The sequence below is a fragment of the Coenobita brevimanus genome, chromosome 43 (genome assembly GCF_032717465.1).
Source record: "Coenobita brevimanus isolate Jiangsu-jjx chromosome 43, ASM3271746v2, whole genome shotgun sequence".
In the NCBI taxonomy this organism is placed as follows: Eukaryota; Metazoa; Arthropoda; class Malacostraca; order Decapoda; family Coenobitidae; genus Coenobita; species Coenobita brevimanus.
This window is the reverse complement of record NC_136996.1, coordinates 2,796,879-2,815,943: the sequence shown is the minus strand read 5'-3', so window position 1 is coordinate 2,815,943 and position 19,065 is coordinate 2,796,879. Positions and strand designations below refer to the sequence as shown.

At 41.9% G+C, this 19,065-nt stretch overlaps 1 protein-coding gene across 1 annotated transcript; it reads left to right on the top strand.

Annotated features, from left to right (window-relative positions):
• The first annotated feature begins 5,404 nt into the window (after positions 1 to 5,404).
• On the top strand, positions 5,405 to 15,035 carry LOC145397741 (alkylglycerol monooxygenase-like). Its single transcript, XM_080270759.1, has 7 exons — positions 5,405 to 5,611; positions 6,465 to 6,589; positions 9,614 to 9,762; positions 10,904 to 11,173; positions 11,926 to 12,077; positions 12,959 to 13,210; positions 14,590 to 15,035. The coding sequence occupies exons 1-7, from the start codon at positions 5,510 to 5,512 to the stop codon at positions 14,860 to 14,862; spliced, it is 1,323 nt and encodes a 440-aa protein (XP_080126885.1). The 5' UTR covers positions 5,405 to 5,509; the 3' UTR covers positions 14,863 to 15,035.
• Positions 15,036 to 19,065: the final 4,030 nt, after the last annotated feature.

Genomic DNA, 19,065 nt, shown 5'->3' with positions numbered 1-19,065 from the left:
TTAATTTTTTCCTAATATATTACGGGTGAAAATATGGAGGCCCAATAACCAAAATAAATCGCTGAGGAAAATTTGTTACGAATCTCTGTGGCGGGGGTTTCGAATTGGGGAAGGGGAGGGTGGATTCTCGTGGGGGGGAAATTTGGGCATTCCAGAGGGGGAGGGGGGATAGAAAACAGATTAAGGACGAGATGGTCAAAGTTGTGTGTGTGTGTGTGTGTGTGTGTGTGTGTGTGTGTTGGATATTAATTTGATGTATTTCATGGTCAAGCGGTTTTTGGCTTTTTTTTTGTGTGTGTGTGCTTTTTGGGAATAACGTCAGAATTTCGGGCTCGAATAATTATCATGCTACATTAAAAGTACAAAATCACTAAAATATTTCGAGAATTATGTAAAAATCTCTCTATTACCTCTAGATTCCCTGCTACTACACGTAAAAAAAAAAATAATAATAATAAATAAACGCTAAACAGAGGCGATTAACTCTAGTCTGGGAACCTTTACTGTGTGATAACGAGAGTACTGTTTACAATCATCCAAAATATAAAGATAATACCGGTCTGTTGTGTAAGGTGTAGATATGACACCTGTTCAGTATCTAGGGCTCGATATAATACATCTTGTAAGGCGTGAGTATAACACCAATAATACCACTTTATAATCTAAGGTGTCAGTATAATACCACTTTATTATCTAAGGCGTCAAAATAATACCACCTCATTATGCAAGGCGTCAGTGTACCATCACCTCGTTATCTAGAGCATCGATAATACCACTTCATTATCTAAAGCATCGGGAAATACCACAGGTGTTGGTGTTAAGAGCTGCTCACGGCCATAGGTACGAGGTACGAAATGGTCATCTGCAAAAACAAAATACTTTATAATAATTTTCCTTTCATGACTAAAGATTTGTTTTTAGACTTAAAGGCTGACCAGTATTTCAACATGTCACTCTGTCAGAAAATATATGACTTAGTAAAGGACTGAGTTGTATAAATAAGCGACCAAGATGTCACTGAGCTGTGGGAAATAAACTACTAAAGGACGAACATCTGGACCAAGTTATAGTAAAGAGAGTATAGTATTTTTTTTTTTTTTTTTGCCAGTGAGTGTAGCCTATACACTGTATATACACTGTATATGGCTAGTGAGGGAGTGATCGCCCTCTACCTACACAGATCAAAAGCCCTCGGGAGCAGGGGGGTGGTTGCTTTCTCAGGCAGAGGAACTCCTTGAGAGTGAAATGGCTGGGAAGCATGCCGGCACGTGACTGGCTACAGCATAGCTGGGTCTTTCGGGTGTGGGCAATCAGGCAAGTTAGCTGCCTACTGCGACTGCAACACAATGGCGAGGTGTTCAGGAAGTTAGCCAAAGAAACCTTGATGGACTCTGAAAGAACAATAATGGCCCCCAGTCCCGTGCAGCCCTTAAATGGGCAGGGGGTGCTAAGAATCTCACGGTTGCCTCAGTTACAATCTAATTCCTTTGTCAATGGAAAAAGTACAATTAAAATTGGTAACTGGAATGTGAGAACGCTAAATCATGACGGTAAAATCGATGAGTTAGTGAAGGTTTTCAAAATTACGGACTTGATATTTGTGCTCTGACAGAAACTAGATTAACTGGAGTCGATAAGTTGGATTTGGAGGATGGTATACGTTTATTGATATCTGGCCGACAGGACGGAATGCATTATCAGGGAGTAGGATTGTTGCTGGGTTGTAAAGCAAATAAGGCTTTATGTGAGTGGGATCCTATAGATGAGCGATTGCTATACGCACGGTTTAAATCAAATCATGGCAACATCAGTCTGTTTGTGTGTTATGCACCTACTAATGATGCACTCGATGAAAGGAAAGACACATTTTATGAAAAGTTGCAAGAAGGAGTAGGAAGGGTACCTAGACATGATGTTTTGATCTGCGTTGGAGACTTTAATGCAGTAATGGGCTGTTCAAATGAGGGATTTGAGGCATGTATGGGTAAGATGGGGGTTGGTAGTAGGATGAGTGAAAACGGAGTGAGGTTTGGAAGCTTCGGTCTAGCAAATGACTTAGTCATCGGGGGCACACTCTTTCAGCATTGCAATATACACAAGACAACTTGGTTGTCGCCGTGTGGAAAATATAAAAATCAGATTGATCACATCGCTATCAGTAGGAGGCATAGAAGTTCTCTGCTAGATGTTCATGTTAAACAGGGGAGCGGATATTGGTAGTGACCATCAACTCAGCATTGCAAAAATAAGGTTTAAACTTAAAAATCAGAAGAAGGAAAAATCTGGTGTTGGTAGATACGATATTGTTAAGCTGAGAAGGGAAGGAGAAGAGAAGGAGGAATTCAGATTAGAATGCAGAAATAGGTTTTTGGTGTTGGAAACGTTGGAAGAGGGAGAGAGAAGTGTAGATGAGATGTGGGAGGATGTGAACAAAGTTTTGCATGAGACTGCTGAATGTACGATTGGAAGGAGACATAGATTCAGGAGAAAGAAATGGATATCAGAGGAAACGTGGGATATGATAAAAAAGAGAGGTGAGGCTAAATTGAGGAGTGAGATGCAATGCGTTGATGAACGAGAGATTGAATTAGCAAGAGCTGCGTACTGGAGTTTGAATTCAGAAGTAAGAAGGTTAACTAGGAGAGATAAAAGAAGATGTGTGGATGAAGAAGGTTGCAGAGACTGAAATCCTAATAAACAAAAATGATGGACAGAGTCAAAGAATAGCATATGAATCGATTAGAGAACTGAGTGGTAATGCAGGTAAACGCAAGGAAATACCAATTAGAGACAGGGAAGGAAATTTATTGACCAAAGATGGAGATATTAAAAATAGATGGAAAGTGCATTTTGAGACAGTTCTTAATAGACCAATACCTCCAGAAGAGGATATACCGTCTGCTCAGGAAGATTTAAATATAGAAACAGGAGAGTTGAGGCTTGCAGAAGTGGAGAAACCAGTAAAACAGTTAAAGAATAATAAGGCACCAGGGGAGGATGGTTTATTTCCGGAAATGTTTAAAGTGGATCTTGACCAAGCTATTCAATAAGATATGGGTGACGGGGTTACTACCATCAGTTTGGAAGTATGGTGTAATTGTTAAAGTTCCGAAGAAGGGAGACCTGAGTGAATGTGGTAATTGGAGGGGAATCTCTTTGTCACCGATAGCTTTGAAAGTTTTCATTAGAGTGTTGTTAAATAGGTTGGAGCCGGCGGTTGAGGGTATTCTGAGGGATGAACAGGCTGGTTTTAGAAAGAGACGTGGTTGCAATGATCAGATCTTTATAGTTTGGGCATTTGATGCAGCAAGTTAATGAAATGAGAGTACCGTTAAGTCTTTGTTTTGTTGATTTTGAAAAGGCTTTTGATAGTGTTTCGAGAGAGTCTATGGGGAAGATCATGAGACATTATGGAATACCAGAGGAGTTTGTGAGGGTCATTATGAACATGCATGAGGACACATTTTGTAAAGTGATGGTTGATGGTTGTCTGAGTGATTCGTTTGAAGTCAAGTCCGGAGTAATTCAAGGTGGTGTTCTATCGCCTTTACTATTTATATTGGTCATTGATTACATTATGAAACGTGTTGGAACAGAAACCGGTGCAGGTATACTTTGGGGAGAGAACAGGAAACTTTTGGATTTAGATTATGCAGATGATATAGTTTTGATTTGTGATGGGCCAGAAGAGATGCAGAGAGTGTTGGACTGTTTGGTGAGTGAAAGGTCACCAAGGTGGGTTTGGTTATTAATTGTGGAAAAACTGAAATAATCAATATGAATATGGAAAATGCGCAGGAATGTGTAATTGGAGGTATGGTTGTAAAGCAAGTTGATAGGTTTAAATATTTAGGTACTTATTTAGCCAAGGATGGTTCTTTGAACTTTGAATTCGAGAAAGGTTAAAGAAGGCTAATCAGGCAATGGGAATGCTTAAAAATATTTGGAATAATAACAATTTCTCTGTGCATACAAAAATCAAACTTTATAAGGTAATGGTTAGGAGTATCTTAATTTATGGACACGAGTCTTGGTACAGCACAGTGACTATGGAAAATAAATTCTTGGTGTTTGAAAATAAAGCACTTAGAAGAATATTAGGAGTTAAGTGGTGGGAAAGGATACCAAATAGTAGAATTAGAGAAATAACGGGAGTGCAGCCGATCGATGAATATGTTAGATTCTCACGATGGAAGTGGCTAGGACATGTGTATAGGAGACAGGGAATAGTACGAGGTACACCAGTGTGGGTGGCACCTGGTAGGAGAGGTAGAGGAAGGCCAAAAGAGACGTGGGTGAGGACAATGAGACGGGAAGCTGGAGATGAGTGTTGGGGAGATCTTGAGGAGTTAGCACAAGATAGGATGTGGTGGTGTGAGTTCATCGAGGCCCTATGCATCCCCGAGGGTGCCACAGGAAATGATTGATTTGCCAGCATATATTGTGCTTTCCTACGCTATACTATTTTTACTCTAGCTGGCCCAGATTTTCGTCTTTTTGCAGCTTATTACCCGAAGCTCAGTAACAGGGATAAAAAAAAAAAAACAATGCTACGACTCTACATCCTTTCCATAGCACTTTTTCGTGACTAGCATCATAGTCTAGTCATTCTCTTGTTGCAGTTCAGAATTCATGATGGAAAGGTGGCAGTGTTAGACCAAGTTAATGTAAAAACAGCAGGAAGAAAAAGACATGGGAGGAGTTAAAACGTTCCTCTCCTAACCCCCAAATAAATCTGAATTACAAAATAGTATTGATCATAATTATATCCGTGTATTCGATCTCTGTGTGATAAGGTGATAAGCGGAGGTAAGAGGGATGATAAGGAGAGTGACCTTCAGTGGACTTTAGTTTCTATTCACCTGTCGCCGTGTAGTTAGTCACCCCTACGTAACAGAATCAACCTCTTCAGTCAGAGTACGAAGTTTGTATTGAGCTGACGATCCATTGCTAGAAGTGGAAGTGTTTGGGGAAGAGACACAGATTAAAAGCCTGAGTTCTTCATATTCTCCCCTTCTTTATTTTCTTCTTTTTTTTTCTTTATTTTCACCCAACTTCAGGGAGCTCAAACTCTCTTAAGATGGGTTCTGTGGTGCCTGAATCGACAGAGAAAATACAAAGCTCTAACATCTGTGTCTCTCTCCCTCCCAACATATCCGTAATCTATATTGTATTTATGGTGATTTTATTCTAATTTTGAAAACCCCTTTAAGAGAGAATCGTCTAATGATTGTTATGTATCCTCGCAAGTCCACCATTTCAGAAAGTCTCTCTTGAATTTTACAGAATCGCCCGGTAGTTGCAAGAATCTAATTTTTACGCCGTTGGACTGAAACACTTAAACAGGAGACAGCAACACTGGAAGCAACAAAAGAAGCATTTAAAACACAGAAAAGAAACACAAGAAACGAAACACAGCAACATAGGAAGCAAGAAGGAAACATTAAAACACAGGAAAAAGGAAAAGAAACATCAATAACAGCGCCGAGGAAAAGGGAAATAGGCCAAGATGTCTTCAGCACTGCAGCGTCTTGGCACCTTCTTCTATGTGGTCAATCCCAACACGACAACTTTCCAGCACGTGAAGGATGTGCCCAACTATACTAATGAGGTGGGTGAGAGAGAGAGAGAGAGAGAGACAGACAGACAGAGACAGAGAAAGAAAGAGAGAGAGAGAGAGCCAGTTCATTGAAGGCCTCTCCTGTCTTTTGCCTCTTAGCCTGTTCCATCCAATCCCAGTGCATCTCCAAAATTCATCTTACCATCTCGTCGTCTGCCTGTCTCATCATCTCAGCCCATCTCAGTTACCCTGGCTCTCTGTCTGTTATCTGTTCCCCAAATATTGTCTGATAACACTACAGTGACCCCTTGTGACCCCTCCATCCCCATGTTTTCACCTCTTATCGTACTCAGGTGATATGTTATCTTCTCCAAAGTTATGTATAGATTGCTCTTGACCTTGCAGATGATGTCCTTAACGTGCTTGCTACTGTGTGGTACTTTATTATTATTATTTTTATTATTATTATTATTATTTTATTATTATTATTATTATTATTATTAGTAGTAGTAGTAGTAGTAGAACTACTACTACTACTACTACAACTACTGCTCATGCTGCTGCTGCTGCTGCTACTGTTACTACTACTACTACTACTGCTACTACTACTACTATTATTATTATTATTATTATTCATCCATCCATCCATCCATCATTCAATCTGTGTATATCTTGTGTGTATCTGTTATAGGTATATCTTATATATATCTATGTATCACTTATATGTATCCATTCTGTGTATGTCATCTGTATATCTCTCTAGCACTATATGTATCCATTCAATGTATCTTATGTATCTCATGTATATCTATGTATCACTATATGTATCCAGTCTATGTATCTTATGGGTCTCTCATGTATATCTGTGTATCTCTTATACGTATCCACTCTCTGTATCCCTCAGGCGGTGCCCCTCTTCATCATGTTCCTGGTAGTGGAGTACGCCGTGACGTGGCTGAAGGGAGAGCGAATCAGGCACAACGACCTCATCACCTCTGTCATGCACGGGATTGTCTACGATGTGGTTGGGTGGGTCAGCGCTACACCTCAGTACTTACGAGGCCTGTCCGAAGAGAAACCGTTCCCTCAAGCGCTTTTACGTCGATGATTAAGGACGTAGTGTGAAGGGCTGGTGTTTGATTATAGCGCAGTCGTCTTTACACAGCGCTCCCGTCCCGAACAATGCTACGTCGGCTGCTTGGTGCGCTATTTTAAAAGTTCGGTTTCTTTTTGGACAGTCCTCATATAATATACATTGATTTTACCTCTGTTTCTATACTGTTGGTGGTTTAGTGGGTTAAGGCGCTCAGATGTAGCCTGTATGGGATCTGTCTGAGGGCTGGTTGGGATTACTTGCTCGCGTAATGTCACTTAGGGGTCACCGTGGCCTTGAGTAGCCTCGCCCCAGGCTAGATTTCCGAAGAGTTTTAGTTATGAGGTAGGAATTCGTCTTCTTGGTTACTAGTCAAATCACCCTTCCAATCTGACTACCCTTGGACATCTGAGCTGAAAATGATTAAAGATTACTGTGAAACGAGTAAATGCGCAATAATAATAAAATAATAATCATAATTGTCTGACTGCAACCTTGGAACCTAGTGGAATAATGTGGTGAATCATCAGTCAGCGGAAATGTAAACAAAGCAGAATTGATGGGACAGGATGAGGATGGTTTGGGGTGAGTGCCTTGTGTCAGGGGGGTACACAGGATGGGCGGGGCGCGGCCAGGGTCCTCGTGGCGGAGTGATGGTGAGTCACATGCGCGTCAAATTTGCTTCTTCCCACAGCGGCCACAGTCGTCAAGGACCTTTGTACTTTTCAGTCTACAAGAGTGAGACATGTTAAGAGCTGAGTTTGTTACACTGTACTAAATCAATTGTTATAGTGAGAACTTTCCTGATTCTGCTTACGGAGACTGACTGCAAGTGCAATAGCTAGTTAAAGCAGGACTGGTTTTATTAAGGGAATATCCATCGTAAGGAGTAAGCTGATAACCCCATTCAAACCAGTGACGTTTATTATCTGCTCTTTCTATAGCCAGGTGTCATTAATTTTCCTGGAGACCTCGCTCTTTGAAAGACTTTGAAACGACCACTATCAATCACCTCAGTATGATGAAGTCTGTTGTTTATTCTTCCTATACCCAGACGATTTTATCCAGGTTAGGAAACATCTCTTGTATTGGAGGGGTTAACATGAAAGAAATAAGAAGCTTAGACGTTAGTGTAAATGCCTTGTATCCAACGTTCTCGAAGCAGATCATCTACAAATTAAACTTAAGCGCGTGTCCCCTGGCTGACTTTATACAGGATCGCGATAATCAAGGACCTTAAACAGCTTTTCAGGATAAGCAAGGCTCCATAGTGGTTTACTGTTTGAGGGAATCGTTTGTTTTTCGGGTGTTTTTACTTTAATATTTACTCTAGTTTGGGTGTGAGATGTATGGAAGCTGTATGAATTAGGACAAAGATTTTACAAATAGTCTTACACACAACTTAAAGCTCAGTGATAAGTGTATTTCTGGGTGTACTGCCTCGTGCCAGTTAATTTCATTGTATCTGTGCTGTTATGCTCAGAGTATATTACGTTACACCTTTAAAAAAACACAACACACACACACACACACACACACACACACACACACACACACACACACACACACACACACACACACACACACACACACACACATTCCATCTGTCTTACACGTGACTATTACACAAAGTCAGTATTGCACGTAAAACTCAATAACCCAAATACAAGAATCATTTGCCATATGACATGTTAAAGATAAACCACGTCAGCATCTCAGAATATGCTACCAGTAAGGCTAAACAGGAAGCTAACAGCCGCCTTATTGTAGCGATAGTGGACGTAAGGAAGAGTGACGCCTCAAACCCTGGCCTTAAACAGAGTGCAAAGTACTCGTGCACTCTGGGCCATCCACCCTCACACCCCACCCCGTGACTAAGGACACCACGTACGTTGCACTGAGGACGGAAGAACGAAGCGTCATGAGTACCAAGAGATATCAGACGTTTTATTTCGTAGTACTTTATACATGAAAACAATACTTCAACTTTGGCCATCAGGTCGAATAATGGCATATGTTTTCTTTTGTATTTTGAGAGTTAGTTATATATTCTAAATTCATATAGGAAACTAATTTTTTAAAAACCATAATTATGCATATATAACCCTTAAAACTCGTTCATAAGAATTGACAACTTCCCTCAACAGCCTTCGAGATTGTACCTTGTGTGTGTGTGTGTGTGTGTGTGTGTGTGTGTGTGTGTGTGTGTGTGTGTGTGTGTGTGTGTGTGAGAGAGAGAGAGAGAGAGAGAGAGAGAGAGAGAGTTAGGGTGCGAATATTTTGACTGATACGGTGACTGTGTTGATACTGTGAGCCGTATTCCAAGTGATATAGGAAGCTTCGTAACATCTCTTCCTTAGCGATTTATTTTGCATATTACAGGTAGCAGTATCTTACCTATTTACGTCGTTTAAATATCGGTATAATTTGAGTTAACAACATACTATACGATACTGAGTTGTTTTGTGCAAGATAAGTCGCAAAAATAGAGGTGTTAAGGGCTGATTCTGTGTTGGTGGTGTGACAAGCTCTGTGTGGTGACGTGTGTGGTGATTCTGATTGACTATGTGGTGATTCTTTGACTTTGTGGTGATGCTTTGACTGATTGTAATGCTGTATCTGATTTTGTAATGCTTTGAGTGAACATGTAGTGATGCTGCAACTCCGTGGTGGTGTAACTATCGGTGTGGTGTTATGATTATTGGTGGGGTGTTATGACTGTCGGTGTGGTAACGTAACTATCGGCTTGCTGGTATGAGTGTGAGTGTGGTGGTATATATCAACGTACTGGTATAACTATTAGCGTGCTGGTGTAACTACGGGTGTGGTGGTGTTACAGGGTGGTATTCAAGAACTAAATATATACTATGTAGTGGTATTAACAGTCAACATCCAGGTATCACACTCCCCATGCTGGTATTACAAAGCCCTGGTGTAACTCCGGGCCTCTGGTATTACAGGGTGGTGTTCAAGAGCTTCACGCTGTGTGGGTATGAGTGGCTGTATGAGAGACGGTTCCTTGACCTGGATTGGACCTCACCCTTGACCTGGTGGATGGCCGCCCTGGGGGTTGACCTCGGCTACTACTGGTTCCACAGGGCAACGCATGGTTAGACTGGCTACTTTTTCTCTCACTTTTCTCTCTCCGTCTTTCTCACTTTCTTCTTTTCCTGTCTTTCACTTTCCATTTCTCTCTTATTTTCTTCTTTCCTTCTCTCTCTCTCTCTCTCTCATCCCATTTATTTACCTATTTTTTGCACATATGCGTATTCTCACATATACAACATTAACCTTGCATGACCTCACAACACATAGCTACAGGAAGTCATTACAAGCAAGTGATGTGCTTTTATTTATATTTATCACAAGTTTTTTTTATATATATACACAAGCAGTACTGTGATAGGGAGCAATGGAAATTCAGCAGACAATTTTTTTTTTCCATAATTTACTATAGATAGAAAAAAGTAAGAGTCAAAGAAGGTGAGTTATAAGGAGGATTTACACTTCTTCGTCCTCTTCATCGTCGTCTTCTTTTTTTCTTTCTTCTTCTTTTTCTTCTCTTCTTTTTCCTGTGGCCCCAGACTCACCTGAATATGAACCCGGTGGACTGCAGGCTGAAGTGGTCTTTCTTCTGCCTTCCACCATTCTCCTTTCGGGGGATAGGGAGGGAGCTAAGGGACGTTTGTATAACTTTAACGTAAAATAATGTGAACTTTCTCCTCCTTCAAAAATCAACCTGATATAATCTCACGGGGGAAAAGGAGAGAGTTGAGGAACATTTGTATGGACATTAATGCTAATATATACCGTCGAGAACAAAAATTAACTTATTATTTCACCTCTTCTTCTCACTTTACTCTTCTGTCTAATATTCCTGAGCTGCGAGAGGCTTGTTATGTCTCCCTGTCCATAGATAATTCTCTTTGATATGCTGCGTCAGGAAGGCAAGTGAAAGACATGTCCCAGCAGTGAAATAGACGCAGTAAAATAGTTAGCACACTTTGATCCTTGGGTGATATTCGCGTCGCTTAAGGAAGCTCCCTAACACCTCTTCCAAAGCGATTTATTACACCTTACTCTTCTGCGTTATATAAATCCTCCTAATATTCCCATACTCTACATAAATAAGATACAGAATTTTATCAACCACCCATATCCAAAAATAAATCGCTAAGGAAGAAGTGCTAGGGAGCTTCCTTAACCAAGGAGAATACGTACGCGTCCTTGACTTCCTTCTCCGCCTTCAGAAATCAACCTGGTGTGGTCGGGTCATCAGGTACACCACTCGTCCGAGGAATATAACCTGTCCACCGCCCTTCGCCAGTCCATGTTCCAGCAGTACTTCTCCTTCGGCATCTACCAGCCCCTCGCCCTCCTTGGGGTGCCTCTGCCCGCCCTCCTGGTACACCTGCAGTTCAACCTCATCTACCAGTTCTGGATTCACACGGAGAAGATTGGGAGCCTCGGCCCGCTGGAGTGGGTCTTCAATACACCGTCCCACCACCGAGTACACCACGGTAGGTCACGCCACTCTCTCCTTGCGAATGGCTGCCTGTGTGGTAGTAGTAGTAGTAGTAGTAGAGTAGTAGTAGTAGTAGAGTAGTAGTAGTAGTAGTAGTAGTGGTAGTAGTAGTAATCCAGGCTTATCTGAACGTGCTTCCGGTGGACTGCAGGCCAAAATTTCTCTTCTTCCGCCGCCCATTATCCACCTTTCAGGAGATGGGGAGGGGATTGAGAGACGTTCATATATCTGGGCGCTCCACCACCCGGTCATATCGGTGCCTCCATGTGAAGGCGTCCCTCTCCAGCACCAGGTTTCATGTTAAAAACGCGTTGCATGGCCATACCTCGTCATTTCCTCAATATCTCGTGTCGGGGATTCAGTTACGGAACCCAGGACGCTGATGACACGAGTGAAGCCTCTCCTTCGTGATGTGATATGCCACTCTTGATGGGACAGTACGGAATTGGTTGACGGATGAAGTACATTTTTTCAGCTTAATAGATAAAAGTTCTTTCGTTAAATTACTGGTTATAAAACATGAAAATTTACCGTTTTACGTAGCCTGTATATAATTTTTCCCGACGAAACATTAACTTGAAATAAAAAGTTGTATTTGTAACATTTATTCAAAACTACACGTATAACTCAGCATAGTAACGTCATACGCTGCAAATAGCCTATCCTTAAAATGCTTTATATAAACTCTTATGGTTTGACACGGGAAAGGTGAAGTATCAGCTAAGCCATTGTCCCTCGTATCCCCAGGCAGCAACAAGTGGTGTCTGGACAAGAACTACGCCGGGGTGCTCATCATCTGGGACCGCATGTTTGGCACCTTCCAGGCTGAACGCAAGGACGAGCCCATCGCCTACGGCCTTGTGGAACAGCCCCAGTCCCTCAATGTCATCTGGCTGCAGGTAAACTATACGTATTGGTGTGGTTTTTGTCTCCTAACCTGTTCGTCTGGTTACAGGTGCACTACTTTTACAGGGGATCTTTCAGGCCTAACCAGTTTATTCCGAGGAGGTCTGTTTTTTAATTTAGTTTTGCTGCCTCCATACGATTTTATTCAGTGTAGAAGACACCTCTCCTATTAAAGGGGATTCAGAATGCTATATGTAATCCCTCCAATCTGAAAAGTTTACAGTAATCTGAATGCAATCGTCAGGTGATAGCAACTGAAATTAACCGTGTGATTCAGTTGGTTAATATTCAATACTTAAATCCGTACTTTTACATCCGCGTCCTCGTAGCGTTTAAGACAGATTGACATGATCATCTCCCACAAAAGAAAAACATGGGGCCTTCAGAAATGATAACCCAAATTCCAAGCGCCTTCCTCTGCATCCGAAGCTGCATAGGAGGGAGTCAGTGTTGCCATACATTATACGTGAACCGGCAATAGGATAGAGATCTATAGTTTTACTTTAATTGTGGGAACATTGAAGAAGTGGCGGATCAAGGGAGAGGAGGGAGGTTGAAAGAGTCCGGACCCACCTTTTCTCATCTGTATACGGAATTAGTGAATGAAAGACATCAATACATTTTTTAAAATACCCAATAGTAGACGCTGACCCTACTGATGAAGTTTTTAGTTTATGGTTGTAAAGTATGCTGTGATAATGCATATTTTTATTAATTACCCAAATGTTTCTAAGTATGATTGTCGTCAGTGGGTTAAACAGTAAGAATAAAGGCAAAGGAAACATTTTATAACCCCTTTTTAGACAAACGCTAGATCATCCCTTATGAAGACATATATAGGCTTAAATTAATCAAGCTTCGTATTCCTCTTCAGTTCTACTACTTCGCGGCGGTGTTTAGGAAGGCTCGCAGCATGACCACCTGGGGGGACACCCTGAGGGCCCTCTTCTACGGCCCTGGCTGGTTCCCCGGCACGCCACGCCTCGGGGACCCTGACACATTCCCGGACGTGAAGGCTCCCAGGCCCAAGTACGACCCTCAGCTACCGCGTTGGCAAGAAGTCTACGTCCTCGTCCACTTCGTCATTATCCTCCTCGTGCAGCAGAGGTGGATTGTGGAGATGAAGGTGAGATTTTGGCTTTGTCTGTTTAGCATCCATCCATTGTCATAATCCTCCTGTTACAGCAAAGGTGAACTGTGCAACTGACGGCGAGATGTTGGTTTTATCTGTCACGCACTCAGATCACCGTTGTCTTTAACCCTTTCGGTCTGTTGACGTGTTTTTCATTGCCTTCTTCCAATCTCCAAGTGATTTCATTCAGCTCAGGATACACTTTACGACGTGGAGGGGTTTGTCATAATCACTGGAAGACAACCCTCCAAAGATGAATAAAATCGTCTAGCCACAGATGCTCTCGTTGGTATAATCTTTGGTATTCTTGGTTATTTCTCGTATATTTCAATTTCTTCATGCTACAGACAGAGGATTTTATTTAAGGTAGGACGTCTTGTAGTGAAGGAGTTAATGAAGGCTACAGGTATACTTGATCTACAGTTTTAAACGTCTCGCCTTAGCTAGATAAGTAAGGGATGATGGAAACCGTTCTATCTAACCACAGACGTTCTTATGAGTGTCTGTGTGTATTCATGGCCTCCACAGCAGAATAATGACGTGCCATAGTCAGCAATAAAGTGGTAAGGAGCTGATATGGAGGCTGTAACCTTTGGCATTAATTATCATCATCACTATCATCGTCATCATCATCATCGTCATCATCATCATCATCATCATCATCATCATCATGCCTCTTTTTCCCACCTGCATTTGGGTTGAGGCAACGTACAGAAAGCCAGGAAAATGAAAGAATACGACAGAGGGAGAACTAATCAACATTATGACAAGTGAAATGGGTCACAACTGCATTCATTCACCTTTCAAGTCCACGGAATCCTGACTCCACCTGATATGCATACACTTTTTCCATACGTAGCTTCACATTTACCTATCCGACACAAGCATTCCTACGACTCTCAGGTTAAAAAGGGATGCCAGGCCCTGATCATACACCCCTCCATATAAAATTCACCCAACCAGCTCGATCCCCTGTCAATTCCCTGGCCTCGTTAGCTCCTATACCTCTCTTCGTCACACACTCATTTACTATATCTATCCACCTTCTTCTTGGCCTACCACTGCTGCTCATAGTCTCAAACTTGCTCAGATAAACCCTTTTCATCACTCTGTTCACACCCATTTTCTCCAGTTGACCATACCATCTAAGTACACTTTCTCCAACTCTGGTGTCCACAGACTTCCATACGCTGCATCTTTCACGAATCACCATGTTCCTTATCCTTTTCACTCTCTTTATTCCACGTACGTTTCTCAATAGCCCCATCTCCACTGCTCTTACTCTTGACTCTTCGTTATAATCCCACACCAGACTCTCACACCCGTTTGTCAGAGTTGGCCCTAAAACTCCCTAACTTCTCCTGTACCCCAAGATGACCCCATGGGCGTCTGCCTTGGTATTCACGGCCTTCATCTTCGCGTCCACTGGCATTATTGGCGCCATGTACGACGGCTGGTGGTGGGCGCCCCTGGTGGAGGCCGCCCGTTGCATGGCCTTCGTCGCCTACGCCCGCACCTACCCCGTCATCGGCCATCCCATCCTAGACGCAGCCATCCTCGCCTACTTCGCCCTCTCCACCCTCATCTGGACCTCGCAGAGTCTGGCCGTCGTCAAGGCAACTCTTAAACACTCCAAACTCGATTGATGAGACGGAATAGTGTAGTTTTGCGGAAGGGTTTTGCAGACAATATCAAATACGTAAACATTATACATAGAAAAAGGCCAAACGCATTTCCCCAACGTTCTTTTTGTGTAATACTTTTGGTCTTTCTCAGTGTATATTTTGGATGAGTTATGCCCACGTATGAAAATTCTCGCTCTCGATTCTCCATGTAGGGCTTAAAAATGTAGGTGATATCACACACTGTAATTTGGTTGTTGGGAAATTGGCTGTGAATAAGGAAGTAAATTTGGGAAAGGGGATGCATAAATGAATAAAAGAAAATAATTATCACTTAACATGTGTACGTGGTGTAACTCGCTCATTGGGAAAATTCATAGCACTGTGAAATCAGAATACAATGCAGTTAAGTACAGTAACTCACTCCAGATAATCATTCCACTGATAGAAACGATTTAAGCTATAGGATGGGTATGTATGATTTTATTTTCACACTTCTGGGTACTTTTTGTTAAATGTGTATTGTTTCATCCTTGTTTGTATTAGTTCTTTTGATCTGCCTTACTTGTTTCCTATGCGTTGGTCACTATATGTTGGCAAAAATTGTGATCTCTTTATCTTACATGTTTTGCTGTGACGAGACTGACACTAAACTATGGAGCCAGTCACGAAGAAGTGCTGTGGAATGCATGCAAGGTTACAGTATTGCTGTGTTATGTCACTGAGGTACGGGGTGTAAGCTGCAAAAGTACGACAAATCTCCACCAAGTTAAAATGAAACACCGAAATATGTCTTATTAAATTATTGTTGAATACCACATGCCATCCAGAATGTTGCCTGTTGTGCCATAATGATACACACAACACTGACATTTACATACGCCATTCACACTACAGGCACTCCTTATCTTTTCATGCTTTTCCAGCTTTGAGGAGGATTGATTCTGGCTACAATCCTCCCTCCGTGGAATAGGTCCGGGTGTGAACTTGCTGAGCCATAGCTATAGTTTACCCTTAATATACTCGTTTTCTTGTTCAAAGAAAATGTTTTATTTACAGAAACTATATTATTCTAACCAGTGTCAGCAATTACTGCTTTTGCAGTGCTGCCAAGTAACGGGTAATCTTACCTCAGTGTGTGAGTGTATCACATTTTGTTCTGTTATACTCATTCCTGCTTGACATACAGCGACACCGTCGCCCAGAGTGCTAGTGCTTGTACTGAATAGCAAGTAAATAGAATCTAAATATTAAATGAGATTAAGAAGTCTTTGATATTTCCCAGTGTAAGAAACGCAACGAATAGCTTCAATAACGAATGTTGGATTCATCTAGATAGTATTAGAATGACGTTTGTGGAATTAAAGAAAACATCTATGTTCTTCACATTTCTCATGAATTTCGATTATATCAAAGTATTGAAAGGGAGTTGAGGGACCTTTATATGACCAGTCAGAGCAGCTGCCCTATTATATCAGTGCCACCACGTGAAGGGATCCCTCTCCAGCACCGACAGCAAGAATGATTCAGTAAATTAAAAAAAAAAATTACGTCAGAGGAAGGAGGGGGTAAAATTTCACTGCATAAATAATGATTAAATTCATGGATTCTGTTCAGCTGAATGAAATCGCCAGAGATTAACTAAAATACATTATTAAAAATCTTATTCTTGGTCATTTGTTAATCGATGTGGTCTTTAAGTTTTATGTGGTGGTGGGATCTTTGAGCTGTAAAAAATCGGATGACGTTGCCTGGAACAAAATGTGTTTTTTTGGAAGCAGGTCTCGGCTAAATATGATGCTGTAGGGTTGTATGTGTGTGTGTGTGTGTGTGTGTGTGTGTGTGTGAGAGAGAGAGAGAGAGAGAGAGAGAGAGAGAGAGAGAGAGAGTTTACACGTGTACACCAAAGCCATCACGCCTACACTCATATATTCTGTTTCAAGCACAGCAGTCGATGTAGCAGCTCAATGATGCATGCATGATAATAGTTACCCCGCTCTCACCCCATTGCACCCCTCTAACCCCGCCCTTATTCAACTGCACCCCACCCAACCCCGCCCGCACGCCAATGCACCCCACCCAACCTCGAACCAAACCCCCATGTACCCCACCCAACCCCGCCCATACCCCCAATGTACCCCACTCAACCCCGTCATTACCCTACTGCACCCCAGCTAAACCCGTCCTTACCCCGTTACATCCCACCTAACCCCGCCCTAACTCCACTGCATCCCACCCAACCCCACCCTTACTTCACCAGACCCTGCCCTTACCCCACCCAACCCCGCCATGACTCCACTGCATCCCACCCAACCCCGCCCTTACTTCACCAGACCCTGCCCTTATCCCACCCAACCTCGCCCTTACCTCACAAAATCCCGCTTTACCCCACTGAACCCAATTAAACCCGCCCTTACCCCACTCCACCCAACCAGACCCCACCCATTCCCCACTGCACCGACTTATTCCCGCCGTCTCCCGCTGTACTCCACCCAACCCCGCCTTTACGCCCAACCCCATCATTCAAAGGTCAAGGTCACTGAGCATAGTCAACCCAAATAATTTTAATCTGATCCAAACTAAAGCTGGTGGAAGTGTTAATGATTAGGCAAGAATGCGGTACTTCAGTTTTAAGAATAGTTTGTCAGAGGTCAAGGACACAGGGCAAACTCAAATATTCAGCCCATAGACCACCTCTGGACGCGGGTGTTAGTACGCTCAGAATGCTCCAGCTCGCTTTTTTATATATATATATTTTTCTTTTTCTTTCTTCCAATCGTTTGTCCGGCTATTTTTCTTTTTAATTCCACCGTATGATACCCAGCATCAAGGTCATCATTCCTGTCTGAGCCCCTTGTTTATGAGTATATGGCAGGGCAACATTACACAAGATCTGCAGGAATATACAGGGTGTTCCTAGTCTAACAAGGGAATATACACAAATTTCTTTTGTTGCAGATAAAGACATCTTGTGAAGTGGAGGTCTTTGCTGAGTAACACCTTTTTGCTCTGCTAAGTTTTGTCAAGGCCTTCTACCTCGCGGTGTGTTTAATGCCAATTTTGTCGGTATTATTTGCCACATTCACAGATTTTTTATTTTTTTTAATTTCATTTCATGCTCAAGCTATGCATCAGTTACAATACAGGTGCTCTTGACGCTTGCGGCAGTCTTTAGTAACATGTCCATGCTAATTCTACTGCATTTATCTCTTTATATCCTGCGGTAGTTTCGAACACCTAGTATAACAGGCTCCAGTATGTCACCATTCCTTACCATAACACGGGCCAGAGTAAAGCACCTTTACACATACACCTGTTTACTCGCATTGCCACTTAGAAAACGCACTACCAGGCGTGTGACCTGAAAGCGTAATGTTATAGTTGGTATTGTGAGTGGACCAGCGGTCTTGTGTGTGGCGGCCTGGCACGGGTCATTACACTGGGATAATGATAATGGCCGCCAACTTGTACCGTAAAAGGGATGAGGAAGGAGGAGGCACACTGTTAGTCTCGAACACTTTTGGTACTTAGTTGGACAAGTTAGTGTGAGGAGAAAATAGTGTTTGATATATATATATATATATATATATATATATATATATATATATATATATATATATATATATATATATATATAATGTGTGTGTGTGTGTGTGTGTATAGTATACAGATAGACAGATAGATGGATATAGATATACCCTTTTTTGACGAGACTATATCGAAATGGGATGGACGAATGACAGTTTTGCCTTCATTAAAATGTATGTGGTCTTCAATATATTCACTGCAGGCAGCGAAAAAAATTATAGCACCATGAAGAATAGGATATAAGTTAACAATCCTTCATTTTATATAAGTTCGATGGTGTCTGACAGTTTAAAAATCATTGGAAGCTGTCTTCATTAAAATGTATGTAGCATTAAATATAAAGATAGCAGATAAGATTAAAGGACAGTGAATGGTAGGAGATAAGTTAACAACCCCTTATATACCCTGGATAGTGTTAAGAAAATTTAAATCCCTTGAGTTAATAAAATCCTTAGGCAAAGTGGTGGGTGATGTGATGTAATGTACTCAATAATAGAATATATGTATCATTCAGAGTATCAGATAGTCAATGTCTTACTCACAAGGACTGCCTGCGCTGCTTGAAATTCCATCATCATCATCATCATCATCACTAATACATGGAAGGGGTCCAGGGGGTACGAACAGGAAGCCTCGCGA